Raw genomic sequence first — 19,753 nt, 5'->3', positions numbered from 1 at the left:
CAACCTCCCTAAGGCACAAGAAATGAAAGAAGTAAAATGTCCATGTTTGCACCTGTTAAAGAAGAAAGTCTTTTAATAAGCCAAGGAATAAAAGAACAAGTAGTGGTTTCAAAGAAGAAAAAAAAATTTCACATTACTTGGAGTATAACAGATAAAGAATTAGATAGCAGGATCAAAGTTTCTTTACTTTATGTATAATCCCTCTTCCTGGACAAAAAAGAAAAAGAAATGGTCCAAGGTCTTGATTAAAGCTTATAGAAGAATCAGCTTTGCCTGTTTTGCTTGTAAGGCAGGAATGACAATGAGCCCTGCTCCTCTCCACAGACACACACTAGAAAAAAGTGAGTGGCACTGACGACTTCCCAGGTGGCACAGTGGTAAAGAATCTGCCTGCCAATGTAGGAGACACAATAGACACAGGTTCAATCCCTGGGTCAGGAAGATACCCTGGAATAGGAAATGGCAACCCCACTCCACTATTCTTGCCTAGAAAATTTCATGGGCAGAGAAGCCTGGTGGGCTACAGACCATATGGTCACAAAGAGTCGGACACGACAGAGCAAATGCAAGTGCATGCACACACACGCACATACACACACGGCTTTTCCAATGGATCTATGTCCCTTCCCTAATGTGAAATGATACAGTTAGCAGTAATTAAGGACCTGCCACCTAAGTAACAACATTTATCTCCATATGGACTCTGCTGCCTTGGATCACCATCCCTGAAGAAAAAATGTCAAATAACCAGTGATTTACTGGGCATAACTGATGGTAATTTCAATGAAAAACTTGGATTATGAACAAATGTTTGTTCATACATTGGAGTATATATTCTAAAATCAACTCTACAGTGTATTTTTGGAAATATACAACACAATCCTCAAGATTGACAATTAGGAAGTTTCACTAAAGACAAGCTTTAAAGTAAAAAAGATGGGGCAAATATCTTCTTACAAATCACTCCCTGTGTCCATGTATTATACTAAAAGAAAGCAGACATGGGTGCTCACCCCAGGGCTCTCTCTCAGTCCGGGTCTCACACAGACCTCTGTGGGCTACATGTCCCAGACTTTGCGAGCCCTCAAACACCTGGCATGACAGTTTCTCCCATATCTCCACCTCCACGCAGCATTTTCATTTTTAAGAAATCAGCTTAAAGTTCTAACTCCAAAGTCAGAATCCTATAGTGATAAATCAGTACCAAAGATAGCTGGACATGTTACATTAAAAGTTGTGAAAGGGCTCTCAGTGCCTACACATAAAAAACCAATTTGGGGTTTGAAACACTAAGAAAATATGCCTTATTATCTACCTAATTAACTATGGGATTTTTACTAGAATCTGGTTCCATATATATAGCACTTATGCATTTTCACCATGGACTTTTTTCTAACACAAATTTAAAGTTTAACTAATAACTGAAAAATTACTCATGTGTCTATGTATCTGAATCTAAAATTTGATGCCCAACCCTGAAATAAAATTAATGAAATATCTAGTCCACAATATCTTATTATTATACACACTATTCTAATAAATCCCAATTCATTTCTTAATCTGAGGTTAATTTAGACATATGTGAACATCTGATTTCTTCTATAGTATTGTATGTAGTCTTATTTCATGATAAACATGCAGTCTTTTCTTTTCATGGTAAACATATTTTTATATAAGAAAGAATACCAAAGTAAAAATGAGACAAAGCATCTACTTTTATATAAAGCCATCCATTACAGAGGAACAGAATTGCTCTCTGAAATTTCAGATTTATTGCTACAGATACTTCACAACCAATGGTGGATTATTTCTGTCTTCTGTAGGGGTATTAAATGTCAAAGTGCTAAAAAAGCCCAGCCTTGAATTATAAACTAGGTGATGTACTGCCTCAGTTTTTTGATGAATTTTGACTCTAAAGAAGACAGATTACAAACAGACCCTATTTATTTATAAAAACAGACCTTGATGAATAGTCACTAGCTGTTGAAAACTGATTCATATACAGGAAAGTCCCCAATTCCACCTCAATACATAACACACACACACACACACAAACATCCCAAAAAACAAAGCAGATTCAAGTTTCCTTTAGGAAGTGTTGTAACAAGCAGTTCTGCTCCCAGTCACCCACTCATCATCAATTAAGCCAAAGGTATAATGTAAAAGGAAGAAAAAAAGCTATAAATCTCAAACAACTTAAAAAGAGTAAAATTATATTCCATATGCTACAAAATCGCATGAGTGTGCCATACATATGGATTAAACAGCAAGCCATGAGATAGCACATAAATTAATTGCATCAAAAATTCAAAAGAAATGTCAAAGAAAAGGAATTCAAAGCAATTCCTTCTACCCATCGCTCCCATCTTTCTCGTGAGTAAGGTGGGCATTTATTCCTGCTTTCTGAGTCCATGTGACAGGATTTTCTGCAATTAACTCCCCAGCCCCGCAGACCCTTACTCACTCCTCCTCTTGGCAGGAGGAAATACACCTCTGAGCAGCGAAGTTTGGAGAAGAAATGGGCATGTGTGTACAGCTGAGTCCTCTGGTTCCCCCACACTGTGCACATTCTGCTCCACTCCCCAGGGGCTGCTCAGTGTGGTTGATACCTGCCCACCTGCCAGAGGACTACTAGCACCCCTCTTGGTGATAAACCAAATCACTTTCTTCAACCTTGCCTCTACAGTAATAAAGCTGCCTTCTCTCCAGCTTGATTCCTATGCCTATTTCTCATGTGTTTCCAAACTGTGTGGGGAAAGCACATTACCTATTAGACCTCTATCTTAGTTATTTACTTTCCACTGCATAGCAAAGGTCCCAAAACCTACCAGCTTAGACCAATATCATTTATTAACTCATGAGTCTGAGAGTTAGCTTTGTAATTCTTCTGATCTAACCCAGGTTGGCTGGCAGCTGGCTGACCTAAGATGCTCTCAACTCATACGTCTGCTGGTTCATTCCATGCGTCTCTCATCATCCAGCTGACTCACCCAGGTTCATGCACATGAAGGTGATGAGAGAGTTCCTCAGAGAAGCAAGAGAGGACAAGTCCCAGCACAGAACCAATTTTCAAGTTTGTCGGTGCACCATATTTGTGAGTTGTTCCACTGGCCAAAACAAATCTCACAGCCAAGCCTTATGTCATGAGAGAAGGGACTACTGCAGAGGGTGGATCCAAGCTGAAACACTGTTGTGGCCATTTCTGTAAACGATCTATTGGGTTTAGGCTATTTAAAATAAAATGGTCACCAATTCTTTCCACACTCTTCCCACTGAGAGGTGCAATCCACATCCCCCAGCACTGAAAGTGAACAAACTTGTGCCTACATGGACTGAAGAGTGTCAAAGTAACACTGTACGATTTCCCAGGTTCCTCGGGCTTCTTCCTGGTTCTTTCAGTATGCCAGTATGTTCCCTTTTGGGGCACTCCCTCTCAGAACCTAGCTGGCCTGCTGTGAGAAGCCCAAACCACCCATGGCCACACGTAGATGGCCCTCAGTCTAGCTGAGCCCAGTCCTTGAATGATCCCAGCGCAGGAGCCTGACATGTGAATGACAAAGACTCCAGAGGACTAAGACCCCCACCATTTGTGTAAGTCTCCCCCAACAGTGGGGAAGTCCATGCAGCTGAAGCTCCATATGCTGTAGTGACAAGCCAGCTCTGCTGACTCCATCTGAATTCTTGACCCACAGAATCCAAGACCATATGACAGGGTGTTGTTTTACTCCATTAAGCCTGGGGTGGTTTACTGGGCAGTAATCATAACTGGACCACACACCAACTTCAACATTTGCTTCCGTTCATAATCACAGGATTGCATTACTTCTTTCAAGCTGAACAGATATCAGCAATAGAGAAGTTTGATTTCCAACAACTCTGTTAGCCTTTCTGGGATTTAGAAAAAGTATTTTTAAATGATTAGCATAGAATTTTCAGATAAAATTATCCAATGAAGAAGCAGCTTTATTATTCAATAAATTTCTCTATGTCAAATTGTACTTGTTGCACACTAGGTACTTACATGTAGTTAATTCAACAATTATATAATAGACGTCAGACACTATTTTAGTTACTGTCATTCAGCAACCATACAAACTAAGTCTCTGTTATTATAGGGTATATATTGGTCTGGGAGCTAGAGACCATCAACAAATAAGTACAATGAAAAGAAGCTAACGTTTACTGAGTGCTTACTACATGCCAGGCCCTGTTACAAGCGCTTTGGATGTTAACAAATTATTCACAACTCATCACAATTCTATGACATCAGCACTATTACCCTCATTTCAAAGATAAAGAAATGAAGGCACAGAGAATTAAGTAATTTGTCTTTTTGTTTAGACATCGGCACACACATGATAAATCACTGAGAGCTGCATACGTAAGATCATGGATATGCCCCAAATAATAAAGCAGGAAAACACAGAGCCTACCTATATTTAACCAATTCCATCCTCGTCTCCAGCATTTACTGAGCACCTACTGTATGCCAGATATCACCCTAGGCTCCTGATATGTTACTGTGAACAGGACAATTTTGTCTCCTGTCCTTACAGTTCCCTCAGGTATATCTGCACACTCGAAATCTTGAGGCTTCTTCTTAGTATTGGATTACCAAAAAGTTTGTTCAGGTTTTCCTGTAAGATCATATGGAAAAGCCCAAATGAACTTTTTGGCCAACCCAATACATCTGTATGCTATTCTTCTTTTAGGAAATAAAATCCCTTGAGACTTGTACCATATTTTCTGCACAGTCTGAATTGCCTTTTACTGCCGTAACTATAAACAAGTATCTATGGCTATTAATAAAAGCAACAGGTTTCCAAACATTTTAAGTTCATAACATTAGGTCCAAAATCCTCGAATGTAAATGTATAAATTTTATGAGATCAATAAGCACTAACAAAATAGTAGAAACAGTACTTCACATCAGCCAAAAATCTGGATATGCATCCATATTTTATCTTCTCTACTTAAGTAAATGTTTGCCATTTTCTATTTTTGTAACACCTCTCTCCTCATGACACTAATCTCAGAAACACACAGCTTTCAAATGAGATGAAGACAAGTTTTACAGCACACCTCTCTTAGAAAGATAGAGTAAGTTATTGGGCTTTTTTCCCCCACTTCCTGGGTACACAATGGGCTCAAGTGATCCTATGACTTTTTCAAGGTAATAATTAACCCAAAGCGTCTTACACTTTTACTAGCTGGCTGCTAACAAAACAAGCAATATAGACTTCCTACAAAATGGCAAATCTTGTCTTCTTTTAACTAAGATCATGGCATCTAGTCCCATCACTTTATGGCAAATAGATGGGGAAACACTGGAAACAGTGGCTGACTTTACTTTTTTGGGCTCTAAAATCACTGCAGATGGTGAGCACAGCCATGAAATTAAAAGGTGCTTACTCCTTGCAAGAAAAGCTATGACCAACCTAGAGAGCATATTAAAAAGCAGAGACATTACTTTGCCAACAAAGGTCCAACTAGTCAAGGCTATTGTTTCCAGTAGTCATGTATGGATGTGAGAGTTGGAGTATAAAGAAAGCTGAGCATGGAAGAATTTATGCTTTTGAACTGTAGTGTTGGAGAGGACTCTTTTGAGAATCCCTGGGACTGCAAGGAGATCCAACCAGTCAATCCTAAATGAGATCAGTCCTGAATATTCACTGGAAGGGCTGATGTTGAAGCTGAAACTCCAATACTTTGGCCACCTCATGCGAAGAGCTGACTCATTTGAAAAGACCCTGATGCTGGGGAAGATTGAAGGCAGGAGGAAAAGGGGACGACAGAGGATGAGATGGTTGGATGGCATCACCGACTCAATGGACATGAGTTTGGGTAAACTCCAGGAGTTGGTGATGGACAGGGAGGCCTGGCATGCCGTGGTCCATGGAGTTGAAAGAGTCGGACACGACTAAGCGACTAAACCGAACTGAACAAAATGGCAGATCTTGTCTTCTTTTCTGGGTACAAGAAGCTAACTTTTGGCAGCTTGGTGAGAACAAGAGTGGGTTTACCCATGGCTTTATACTCCCTTAAGACAGCAGGCAGCAGTTCCCTGTGGCCACCTATGAGTCAGTCCTCTGTCTATACTGGGTGAAATTTCCTGCTCTCACCACTAATGTTTCCCTCTCCTTTTCAAACCCAAGGATACTCTAAAATACCAGGGTGTTCCCACTACCACAAATTTCAATATAATTTCATTGTGGGAACAAATGGTAACAGAGACCATTTGAAATCCATTCATGATGATATATTAATCTTCATTGGAAATGAACTGAGTGTTTACTATTTATTCTCCATGGATACTGCAAGGACTAGGGACAGGAAGACATTTCTGTTTGAAATTTGAAACTTTAAAATGTAAAATCCAAGTGATTTTCTAATACTTGCAATCTAAGTCATCCTTAAATATTTTCCTAGAGTCCTCAAGAGTAACACAGGTTCAGTCATCTCAGAATGTTCTATAATAAAGACAGTTCATTTATTCTCATTTTAAAAATAATGTGCTATTCAATTAATAACTAGAGCTAATTTCCCTTATAAAATACAAGTGCTATAAATGTGTTATAACTATCTTTCAGAATAAAAGTTAATCATTTCTTAAAAAGGTGGTCTTAAAATTGGGGCTACCTTTTCCTGTACAGCTCTCACCAATTGGCATACACTGTGAAGGAAGCTTGCCTGACAAACTTGGCAGGGTTATAATCATTTGCTTTTGGTGGCATCATAAATGGTTTGCATGAGTACTTCTGCGTCCTTATTTGACATTTAAAATCATTTAACATAAGTAGCACCACCCTAGCCAATTTCACTTCAGATTAAAACTTCCTCTTCAAGATGTTTCCCCAGTAACAATACATTTTTGCAAATATGGATAATCCCAATGGATGGTACACAAACTAAATTAAAAAATTAAATTATTTAAAAACTACAAATGGTAGAAATGGGAAGAACCATGGAATTCATCCAAGTCAGTTCTATTGTTTCCAAGATGAAGAAACTCTAGCCCTAGAAGTTTACTCCATGAGTTGTGGTTTTTAAAAAATTCAGCTGCACGGTGTGCCCAAATTCTAAAAATACTCACTTTGGAATCAAATGGCATTCCTCTGGTTCTAGAGTTTGTCAGGAAGATCTCAGGGGCCACCCGGGGGTCTAGGGGTTCTAGCTCATTTCCTCTTTAACCAGATCAGGCCTTGTTTTATCTGTTTCATATTTGGAGTAAAATTTCATTTGGAGAAAGAATGCCACTACTATAACAAAAAGCAGTGCTTCAGATATCTGAGCCAATTTGCTTTTTGTCTAGTACAGGCTTAGACTGCTTTCATTCTAACAATCCCAATAGCATCTTAGGGCAGAGAGGAGCCAGGGGAAGGTGGGGAGGTGGGGTGGCTCAGCAGTGTGGCCCTCAAAAAAACAAGAGGGTAGGTAGGCTGTGACTCCCACTGGATGGGCACAAACCCTGAGTTGTCATCTTACACATCCCAAATGAATCAGATGAAATCAACACGAGCAGAGACATCAGAATAGTTCCAAAGCATGGATGAAGGGGCCTCATTGACAACAGGTACTGACGACTGTGTCCCCAGAGAAAACTCTGCACCTGGGACTATTGAGTAGACCTGACCTAATCTTGTTCCTTTTTTTCACCTTTGACAGAGAATGTTTCACTACAATCACAAATCATGACTAAAGAAAACTAAATAAATCTGTTTCTACCTAACAGGTGTATCACATTTCAATTATCTAAAATATACTTAAAGACAAAATTTCTTAAAACCTGAAGAACAGGTTTTCTCATCCTATCAGATAAATGTTATCTCAAAAAGTTATTAAAATCAATTAGTATTTGTTTTCTTTTAACCATAATTTTGTTAAAGAAAACAACTGTTGAAGAATCTTTTTTATTACTGGATTGGCTACAGAATATAAAATACAGTTGGCCTAATATTTATTTCTTTAGCAGATTTCTAAAAAATTTCTCAAAGGCAAAGACTCTGATCTTTTTAAAAAGACTTGGAAATTAAATACTATAAAAACAATCTAAAATGCATAGGTTTAAAATCTAAGTGTAGGAACAGGAAATGTATCCTTATAGCTATTTCTTAAAGACCCAAGTATCTAAACTATTCTATTTACATATTAATATATATTTTACTATTCTGAACTTCTTTAAAATACTCACAGTTACTTATCACTCCTCCCAGTGGATCGCCTTTAAAATCAAATTCAATATCCATATATTTGCCCTGCAAAAGAAAAGAATTTGTGAGTTAAGTTCACCTCAAAATATTCAGTCTGTATCTTAAAACATAGCATAATAAGCCCTTTATACATTGGTCTAAATGTAATTAAGAAGGACATAGTTTATGTAACCATGATGCAAAACAACATGCCTCCATAAATCAGATCAGATCAGATCAGTCACTCAGTCGTGTCCGACTCTTTGTGACCCCATGAACTGCAGCACGCCAGGCCTCCCTGTCCATCACCAACTCCCGGAGTTCACTCAGACTCATATCCATCGAGTCAGTGATGCCATCCAGCCATCTCATCCTCTGTCGTCCCCTTCTCCTCTTGCCCCCAATCCCTCCCAGCATCAGAGTCTTTTCTAATATTAAATACTCCATTAGCTCAAACTGAACATATCTCATTGCTAATTTAAGAATACATCTTCTCAGCCATCATATGACTTTTCCATTTCAGATATGTGCTTCAAAGCTCTTAATGGTATGTTTATTCAATCCAAAAATGAAAACCAGAAAAAATAAGTATTTCTTGCCTATGCACTAGCTAGGAATATAAATTATTTCAGTTTTATAGGCAAAGTATGTTTTAAGCCATGACTAGACATTTCAGACATACTGGATGGTGGATAAAGTGGAACACTTCAAGTTCTGTTTTTACATCTACTCAAATCAAATGCATGATTATGTGGTGAGACCACCTCAGAATCAAAGGCTGATCATTATTATTCTTTTTGGCTTTTGATCTAGATTATACAGCAATATATAACTCATGCTCGTATTACACTATATAGATGGAGTCTCAAACACACAGGAATACACGTAGTCTCTCTCATACTATGATTTGTAGAGAAGAATCTCGAATCATCTGGTTAAAGAGTAACAAATATATCAGAATAACTGACAGCTGTTTTTTGTTTGGAAAAGTGTGTGTTGATCTAATAAGTTGTCTGGTTTTGTTTCATATTCTACCTTAATCAGATCTATGGTTTACAAGTAATTCTCCCAGAGAATTAATTTAATTCTATTTTTCAAAATAATGGTAAAGGAGAAGAAACACAATCCCATGGCACACAATCAATGATGCAATTTGTGATTTTTTATTAGATTGTGAATGCTCTCCTGCCTTCTTCACTGTCATGGGTCATCTGGCCTCTTTAAGTCTTCACTTACTCATTACGAAAATGTCCATCAAGCATCTCCTAGATACTAACGTAGACACAAGGGAAAGCAAGGCATAGCTCCTGCCCTCAAGGAACTTACAGCCTGGGGGAAACTGGGACATAAACAGGACATAACCATGTACAGGGCTGCAACCTACATGGGTCATGGTGCTGTGCACAAAGAACAGAGGAGGGGGACAGTGCGGGAGATCTTCCCCGACTTAAAGGTGAAGTATCAGGAGAGGTCAGGCAGGCAGGTGCTCGGGGGTCAGGGAAGAGCAGGCTTAAGGACTGGCACCCATGAGGATGCTAAAGGAAGCCACAACATCATGACACCAACATTTTCTCCTGACACAAAAGTCTTGTCATTCAAGGTTCCTCAACAAGGATGCAGTGATCAGACTTGCCTCTTTCTAAGATCACTCTGGCTGCGTAGAATGGACTGCAAAGGATCTAGCTGGCAGAGGTGACACCACATGGAGAGAAATGGTAGTTTGTAGCTAGAGTGGCAAAGGAGGAAACTAAACGGATTTGAGAGCTACGAAGCGAGTCATGATGACAGGCTGCAGTTAGACGCAGAAGGTAAGGAAGGTTGGGGTCAAGAATTCCAAAGTCCAGGTTGAGATCCAGGCAATCAAGAGCAGTGCTCTGCAGGAGACATGGGGACCCCAGAGCCAAAGCAGCTATGAAGGAGGGAGAAAAAGTAACTTCACAAGAGAGTCAGAGGTTGACCAGAGGAGACAGGATGACTTTGAGGGCAGGTGGTCCCTGGGCATAGGAGGTGACAGAGCTGGAACACAGGAGGAGGGACGAGTGAGAGACAGGAGTGTGTGTGAACTGACATGGGGACAGGGAGGTGTCAAGGAGTGGGGCTAAGTGAGTCTGCAAGCTTGGAAGATGATTTCTGTGAAGCATGCATAATACCATCAGCTGAGAATAAAGAAGAGGAGGTTTGAAGTGAGTAAACCCCGTGGAGAAGGGAAATGGAAACTGACCAGGGCTCAACTCCAGGACAGCACTGAGAACCCAGTGGATGCCCATGCTGACAATATCCCCAAGGCGTGGTTCTGATCCTGCCACCAGACCACTCACAAATAACCAGGGGCTTCCCGCAGACTACGAAACCAAGTCTGAGACCCTGACCCTGCTTCTCCAAGCCCTCCAGCTGGGGCCCAGACACATCTTCCCAGTGCTCTGGTCCACGGCTCCATTCACAGAACCTCTGGCCTGGCCATGAACTCTGGCAAATGCAGGTCCACACTGGCTTCTCCCCCTCAGTTCCTCGTGCTGTAGTGCCAGTTCCTTGGGCTCACCACTTGATTTTGGCTTCTTTAAATCCTGTGGACCCACTCAGGACTGTCCCTGTCCTGGACTCCTCCAGCTTCTTGAGTCTGAGCTTCCCTAACACTTCATCTGTACTTTTCATGGGGAACTTACTAGTTTCTGTGTTGTAATTATTTTCAGACATGCCCATTTTCGACTAGACTCTAAGCTTTTTCAAAATAGGTATCCATTCATCAACAAATAAATGTCTCCAGAGTCCACTATGGCACCAGCTTATTCAAGCTCCTAGGGCCACTTTAGTGAACAAGGGGCTGAGGAGCTCGCTTCCTCGGCTCCTACTCTCCAAGGCCAATGAGGATGGAAATGGGAGAAGAGAGCAGAGTTAACTCCAGAGCCCGATGAATACCTTCAAAAATGAAAACAGTGTGAAGTCACAGAGGCTACAAAAGGCATCATGGAAGTGACATCTGAGATAAGACCTACACAATACAAGATGCCAGTCATACCGAGCTGGGGACAGAGCGCATTAGCCAAAAGCACCAGCAACAGAAAGGCCCAAGGCCGGGAAGCACTCAGACATGTCTGACAGTCCCAAAGGCCTGTGTGGCTGAGGCCTGGGGAGCCTGGTAAGGGTCGGCTGGGCAGCCTAGCTCGCCCTAGGAGGATTGAAGGAGCCCAGGCTGTATTCCAGGTGCAAGGGGACCGCAGAGGCTGTCACTGGCAGGGGATGGCAGTTTGCAAAGATGACTCAGGCTGCTAGTGGGGAAAGGACTGCAGGCTGAAAGAGGACATGCAGGGAGACCTAAGCTTAACTATGTTTAAAAAAAACAAAACAAAACAGAGTTTTCAAACAAATGAATAAACTGTGTGTGTGTTTCTATTCTTACTGAATGAGAGGCATGGTGATGAGATCTTCCTGACCCTCTAACGCTTTCTCCCACGCTCTCCAGAGCCTCACTCAACTCAGGGTACACAGCAGATGCTCAAAAAAATCCCCTTCCAAAGTTTTTTGGTCAAGAAGTGATTTTCAAAGCCTTAAACTATACCCCCCCCCCAAAAAAAAAAAAAAAAATCACTGAGTCTTAACAGAAGCTCAGTATGTCAAATTAAAGTGAGTGCTGGGGTGGGGGTCACGATGAGATATATCATAGGAACACTGGTCGACACTGTCAGCTACAGTGAGATGAAGGGTCTACCAGATTTCTCAGCAAAGAGATCAAGAAATTTATTCCAGGATAATCAGTCAAGCATAGTTGAAGGAAAGGTTAATTTCCCTGGAGTCATAAACCCCTGTTATATTTACAGCAGTAATTTTAAACATATAAGAGTCCTACTATAGTATTATAACACAGACTCGAGTATATTACTGGCAAAGTCACAGGCCACAAAGCAGAGAAATTACTAAAAACTGGGCATGAAATGATTTAGCTTATAATCAAGTATTAATCTCAAATACTTACCCGTGTTATGATAGCATTTCTCTGAAGTTATTCAACAACCTGAATCACTTGCCGAGCCTTTTGCTAGATTTTCCAATATCTCTAAGTACCAATGACTCTTTAAGCAATATACTTCTCTGCATTTTTATGGTCTATAGACTAAATATATTTGCAAATTTTTAAAATGTATGTACATTTGCCAACAGCAAAAACAAAATCTCTAACCTATATAGAAGCTTGATCTTTGGAATTACTCCTATCTGCCCACACTTTGTGTCTAATTCTATTTATGTAATGAGATTAGCCATATTACCACAACAGGAAAAGGCATGGCTCAAATCAGTTTTAACAACTTAAGGGGGTAATCCAATGGAAAAAATTCACTGCCTTGGAATTAGGAACCTTAGTCTTTCACTTTCCAAGCTATCAAAACTATCTCTACCTGAGGTCATTCTCATGCCTTAAGCATGGGACAACTCTAATAAGAAAAAAGTAAAAGGGGACTAAAAGAAGCTAGGGGTGAGGGCTGGGGAGGAGGTGTGGGGTACAGAAGAATCTCTGGCAGGGAGGCACAGAAAATCATCAATAATGGTCCGAAGCAATGTATATGAGAACACAGCTTTATCAAATTTATAGAACTAAACTATAGAAAAAAAGCCATCAATTTCAAAATGCAACCATCACACTCATCATATTTCCCCCAGCTGCCTCCAGGCAGTGTGTGTCTCCGTAACGGCCAGAGGTGGGAGAGAAGGCAGCCCAGCTGGAGAGATCCCAGGGGCTGATGTGCAGAGTACACACTAGAGAGAGATGGAGATAAGGCTGAAAAGGATTCAGTCAGCTTCAGCTGTCAGTATTTGGTACTCCTCTCATGCCCTACTGGTTGCCACACGAATTGGTTTTTACCTCTATAAGGTTTTAGAAGACACGTCCATCCTTTCTGGCCCCACTGAAGAAAGGGTAAGAGCTGTACAGTATACAAACTTGACACCTAGTCTATCCTCCTTTCTACTTAATTTCTAAGTCTTAATTATGATTTTTAAGTATCAAAACTCACATTAGTAAAGATTCTAAACAGCCCTATTTAAATTGCTCATAGAATTTTATGATAGATGATAAGAAAACGTGGGGAAAAAAAAAAAACCAGCCTGTCACTCCATGAAGAATTTGAAAGGAAAATTCCAGAAAGCATGAAAATAGTCCTTATAGAACTTTTAGCCTGCCTCAATACAGTGTTTCTTATTTTTTTAAATGTGGGTATTAAGACATATTAAACATCTACTGGTTGTTTAAACACACATGAACTAAATATTAGTGTTAACACTTATGCTTATACAAATACTTACAAATCTAGAGGAGTTGTCATTCCTTACAGTCTTGGCATTTCCAAATGCTGGTAGGAAAGAAACAGATGTGTGGTCAAGCGACAGAAAAATAATTTCAAGCCAAAAACTAAAACAAATACATGACATCTATAAATTTCTAGAAATGCTACTTGCAGCAATGACATTTCTGTCCAGAAAATTTCCATAGAAACTAAACACAGGTTTTAATAAGCTGCCAAAGCTCCCATGTCCTCTTATAAGTTCATAGAAAGAATCAGTCCTATGATTCGTGGAACTTTTATTCAAGTACTACTGTAAACAATCTTGTCTAATTCAACACCTTTTAACTGTTTTGATAGTAGTCAACTGAATGGCTAGCAAGTGGGGCTTCAGTGTTCTTCTTCCATTATTAACAACGAACAAGGTTATTTTAGAGATAACTACTTAACATTACCAAAGGTTTTATGAAACTCAACTGATGAGGTTTCCAGGTGGAAAAAAACATGAGAAACTTTAAATTGTTTAATTAACTTTGAAATAAAAGCTATTTAAGTGTGATTAAATATATAACTCTGAAATACAGAAAGAGTAAGAAATTTGGAAACGAACATCATTTCCAATAGACTAAAAATACCACATAGTTTCATTAGTTTATGTCCATCAGACCTAAACGAAACAAACAAAAACAAAACAAAAACAGCCCACAAGGCAAAATCAAGTTAGTTTCAAGCTTAGCTGCTTCAGGGAGCCAGAATCTTCCACAGGACACCCTTTCCAATGAGAGCACAGAAGAACCTCGGGGATGACACTGCCCCAGGCACAGAATGCTGCTGTCTGACAAACGACTTTCAGTGTCAAAAGGTAAGAGGACTGTTTATTCAAGCTTGTGCATCAGATCAGATCAGATCAGTCACTCAGTCGTGTCCGACTCTTTGCGACCCCATGAATTGCAGCACGCCAGGCCTCCCTGTACATCACCAACTCCCGGAGTTCACTCAGACTCACGTCCACCGAGTCAGTGATGCCATCCAGCCATCTCATCCTCTGTCGTCCCCTTCTCCTCCTGCCCCCAATCCCTCCCAGCATCAGAGTATTTTCTAATGAGTCAACTCTTCGCATGAGGTGGCCAAAGTACTGGAGTTTCAGCTTTAGCATCATTCCTTCCAAAGAAGTCCCAGGGCTGATCTCCTTCAGAATGGACTGGTTGGATCTCCTTGCAGTCCAAGGGACTCTCAACAGTCTTCTCCAACACCACAGTCCAAAAGCATCAATTCTTCAGCGCTCAGCTTTCTTCATAGTCCAACTCTCACATCCATACATGACCACTGGAAAAACCATAGCCTTGACTAGACAGACATTCGTTGGCAAAGTAACATCTCTGCTTTTCAATATGCTATCTAGGTTGATCATAACTTTTCTTCCAAGGAGTGTCTTTTAATTTCATGGCTGCAGTCACCATCTGCAGTGATTTTGGAGCCAAAAAGAAATAAAGTCTGACTCTCTTTCCACTGCTTCCCCATCTATTTCCCATGAAGTGATGGGACCAGATGCCATGATCTTCATTTTCTGAATGCTGAGTTTTAAGCCAACTTTTTCACTCTCCTCTTTCACCTTCATCAAGAGGCTTTTTAGTTCCTCTTCACTTTCTGCCATAAGGGTGGTGTCATCTGCATATCTGAGGTTATTGATATTTCTCCTGGCAATCTTGATTCCTGCTTGTGCTTCTTCCAGCCCAGCGTTTCTCATGATGTACTCTGCATATAAGTTAAATAAGCAGGGTGACAATATACAGCCTTGATGTACTCCTTTTCCTATTCGGAACCAGTCTGTTGGTCCATGTCCAGTTCTAACTGTTGCTTCCTGACCTGCATATAGGTTTCTCAAGAGGCAGGTCAGGTGGTCTGGTATTCCCATCTCTTTCAGAATTTTCCACAGTTGATTGTGATCCATACAAAGGCTTTGGCATAGTCAATAAAGCAGAAATAGATATTTTTCTGGAACTCGCTTGCTTTTTCCATGATCCAGCGGATGTTAGCAATTTGGTCTCTGGTTCCTCTGCCTTTTCTAAAACCAGCTTGAACATCTGGAAGTTCACGGTTCACATATTGCTGAAGCCTGGCTTGGAGAATTTTGAGCATTACTTTACTAGCATGTGAGATGAGTGCAATTGTGCGGTAGTTTGAGCATTCTTTGGCATTGCCTTTCTTTGGGATTGGAATGAAAACTGACCTTTTCCAGTCCTGCTGTGGCCACTGCTGAGTTTCCCAAATTTGCTGGCATATTGAGTGCAGCACTTTCACAGCATCATCTTGCAGGATTTGAAATAGCTCAACTGGAATTCCATCACCTCCACTAGCTTTGTTCATAGTGATGCTTTCTAAGGCCCACTTGACTTCACATTCCAGGATATTTGGCTCTAGGTCAGTGATCACACCATCATGATTATCTGGGTCATGAAGATCTTTTCTATACAGTTCTGTGTATTCTTGCCACCTCTTCTTAATATCTTCTGCTTCTGTCAGGTCCATACCATTTGTGTCCTTTATCGAGCCCATCTTTGCATGAAATATTCCTTTGGTATTTCTAATTTTCTTGAAGAGATCTCTAGTCTTTCCCATTCTATTGTTTTCCTCTATTTCTTTGCATCGACCACTGAGGAAGGCTTTCTTATCTCTTCTTGCTCTTCTTTGGAACTCTGCATTCAGATGCTTGTATCTTTCCTTTTCTCCTTTGCTTTTTGCTTCTCTTCTTTTCACAGCTATTTGTATGGCCTCCCCAGACAGCCATTTTGCTTTTTTGCATTTCTTTTCCATGGGGATGGTCTTGATCCCTGTCTCCTGTACAATGTCATGAACTTCAGTCCATAGTTCATCAGGCACTCTATCTATCAGATCTAGGCCCTTAAATCTATTTCTCACTTCAACTGTATAATCATAAGGGATTTGATTTAGGTCATACCTGAATGGTCTAGTGGTTTTCCCTACTTTCTTCAATTTTAGTCTGAATTTGGCAATAAGGAGTTCATGATCTGAGCCACAGTCAGCTCCTGGTCTTGTTTTTGTTGACTGTATAGAGCTTCTCCATCTTTGGCTGCAAAGAACATAATCAGTCTGATTTTGGTGTTGACCATTTGGTGATGCCCATGTGTAGAGTCTTCTCTTGTGTTGTTGGAAGAGGGTGTTTGCTATGACCAGTACATTTTCTTGGCAAAACTCTATTCGTCTTTGCCCTGCTTCATTCCGTATTCCAAGGCCAGATATGCCTGTTACTCCAGGTGTTTCTTAACTTCCTACTTTTGCATTCCAGTCCCCTATAATGAAAAGGACATCTTTTTTGGGTGTTAGTTCTAAGAGGTCTTGTAGGTCTTCATAGAACTGTTCAACTTCAGCTTCTTCAGTGTTACTGGCTGGGGCATAGACTTGGATTACTGTGATATTGAATGGTTTGCCTGGGAAACAAACAGAGATCATTCTGTCGTTTTTGAGATTGCATCCAAGTACTGCATTTCAAACTCTTTTGTTGACCACGATGGCTACTCCATTTCTTCTGAGGGATTCCTGCCCGCAGTTGTAGATATAATGGTCATCTGAGTTAAATTCACCCATTCCAGTCCATTTTAGTTCACTGATTCCTAGAATGTCGACATTCACTCTTGCCATCTCCTGTTTGACCACTTCCAATTTGCCTTGATTCATGGACCTGACATTCCAGGTTCCTATGCAATATTGCTCTTTACAGCATCGGACCTTGCTTCTATCACCAGTCACATCCACAACTGGGTATTGTTTTTGCTTTGGCTCCATCCCTTCATGCTTTCTGGAGTTATTTCTCCACTGATCTCCAGTAGCATATTGGGCACCTACTGACCTGGGGAGTTCCTCTTTCAGTATCCTATCATTTTGCCTTTTCATACTGTTCATGGGGTTCTCAAGGCAGGCTAAAAGATGGTCCAAGTTTTGGAAGCAATTGTCTGATCAAAATGTGGAGAGTTCACTGTGGATAATCAATAACCAAACCCACTGTTATATTTCATGTTAGTCAGTATTTTTATGTTTTTGATTGTTAAAAAAAAAAAAAAAAAGTAGTTGGTTCCTGCTCAGTTAAGACAAAATTTACAAAGTCACACCAGGCAAGTCCTTTGATTCAGAGATTCCACTGGAATGGGTATGGCTTCATGGTCCCTGACAACAAATTCTCTTTTTGATAGTAAATAAGCTGAGATGCTGTATTGAGTAAAGAAACCTGCACATGAAAAACACTCAAAAAAGGATGCTTGCTGAAGGATGCTTATCCCATGTCCACCACCAGCTAAAGGGCTTTGATATATGTAACCTTGCTAATGGTGAGTGTTGACCTAGTCATCATGAACACCATAACTTTTCCATGTTTTCATAGGCTAGATCTTTGTGGCAGGGGAGAACACGCAGGGATGCCAAATTAACTAATATGCACAGCCCCAAAGTCTAGCACAAGATGCTGACACATAAAGGAGAGTTTATTGTGGTTTGAAGGTCAAGGGCAAGTGAAGGAATTGCTTCAAGAAACTTTATTCAGGGTGCCATTTGCAAGCCATAGACCATCTTTTCATCAAACAACTCTGAGTTGCATATTACTAAACATAGCTCTAAACACTAAAGTCTTTTATTGTAAGCCTCAGAAGCAAAAACAAGTGTTCTATTATAGAACACTCGAGACACATTCCTCGATTGTTTTTTTAAGTTCATTGTTCTAAGTGGTCATTTACAGTTGCAACTCCAGTTAAAAAGTAAAGCATTCCCATAAAATATAATACATGCCTACATTGGACATTTCTCCCATTTCCTGCACTGAGGCCTCATTTCAAATACCATCAAATAAAGAGTCAAATTCTAATCACAGATGCGAGCTATAGCATTCCACAGTGTTTCTCCGCTAGATCTCAGCATTCTTAAAATAAGCATCTACAGAAATATCACACATGTATAGCATCCTAACTTAAAAGCAAAAGAATAAACAAAAAGTCATAATACTGGAATAAGAAGAAGATATAGTGCTTTCTATCGTAGCGTCTTTATCTGTTAAGGTACTGAAGGGAAAGAAAGATCAGTAACAATGTAATAGATGTTTTGGCCTTTGTTTCTCACATGCAAAGTACTTCCATGAGTTTTATTTCACTATCTGGGGGATAAAGATGTATACGGTGTAATAAAGTGGATGGAGGGACTAGGCCTGAGTAACAGAGACAATGGGCAGGGCTCTGTTTCTCCATACTGGGTTGGGGCAGGGTGAGGCGAGGTTCTCCCTCCAAAAGCAGCTCTGCTTTAATCCATGTTAAATCTTGACCTTCCATGACTCTGAACAAACAGTTGAACCAAACTACTCTTTTGAGACCAGAACTTCTGACCAGGAGTTGTCTTGACCCCCACAGGGGACAGCTGGCAATGTCCAGAAACATTTTCAATGGTAACAACTAGAGGCAGGGGTGCAACTGGCACCCAGTGGGTGGAGATCAGAGATGCTGCTAAACGTCCTACAAGGTACAGGACAGCCTTCCACATCAAAGACTTACCCAGTTCAAATTGTCAATGCCCTGGCTGAGAAACCTATTCTATCCTAACAGCTGTGTCAAATGACAATACAGGTATGCTTACAGTATAAAGCAATGCAGTGGGCCTTCCATCAACAGAGACAGGCTTTCATTTACTGATTTCAACATATGGATGGCTTATGCTGATGGTTTATGCCAACCTCCATGGTAGAAGGGGACTTATCCTTGGCTTGGTTTCCTGATGGTATTATGGACTAAATGTTTATGTCCTTCCCTCTCTCCAACTTCACATGTTGGAAGCCCTAATCCCCAGTGTAATGGTATTGGAGATGGGCCTCTAGGAGATAATCAGATAAGATTATGAGCCAGCCCCCAACCACCCATCATCCCCCTCCTCCTCCCACATACACACACAAAGAAGAGGTCATGTGAGCACACAGCAGGATGGTAGCTGCTTACAAACCAAGAGGCTTCAGAAGAACACCTACCTTAGCAGCAGGTGATCTTAGACTTCGGAGCCTCCACAAGTGTGAGAAAATAGATTTCTGATGTTTAAGCCACCCAGTCTGTGGTACTTTGTTATGGCAGCCCCAGCTGATTGACCCAGATGGCCAACCAGAGAATAAAGTCAAGTTTAGGCTTTCTGTAACCCTTAGAAACTGGTCCTTAAATGTTTCTCTGACATAGCCTTGGTTTCCCTGACAACAGAAATCACCAGCCATGGGTGTTATTCTGAATAAAATAGCACTGCCCTCACATTACT

At 40.5% G+C, this 19,753-nt stretch overlaps 1 protein-coding gene across 7 annotated transcripts in view; it reads right to left on the bottom strand.

Moving 5' to 3' along the window:
* Window positions 1-19,753, bottom strand: part of MYO1B (myosin IB) — a 201,828-nt gene that overhangs the window by 65,819 nt on the left and 116,256 nt on the right. For all 7 annotated transcript variants that reach the window (XM_006069448.4, XM_044936636.2, XM_044936637.2 and 4 more), the window contains 2 exons: window positions 13,485-13,531; window positions 8,192-8,255 (listed from right to left, as the gene is read on the bottom strand). In XM_006069448.4, coding sequence (XP_006069510.1) covers window positions 8,192-8,255; window positions 13,485-13,531 — 111 coding nt within the window. The remainder of the gene's footprint in view (window positions 1-8,191; window positions 8,256-13,484; window positions 13,532-19,753) is intronic.

The sequence above is a fragment of the Bubalus bubalis genome, chromosome 2 (genome assembly GCF_019923935.1).
Source record: "Bubalus bubalis isolate 160015118507 breed Murrah chromosome 2, NDDB_SH_1, whole genome shotgun sequence".
Taxonomy (NCBI): domain Eukaryota; kingdom Metazoa; phylum Chordata; class Mammalia; order Artiodactyla; family Bovidae; genus Bubalus; species Bubalus bubalis.
The sequence above is the reverse complement of the archived record's forward strand: the minus strand, read 5'-3'. Positions and strand labels throughout refer to the sequence as shown.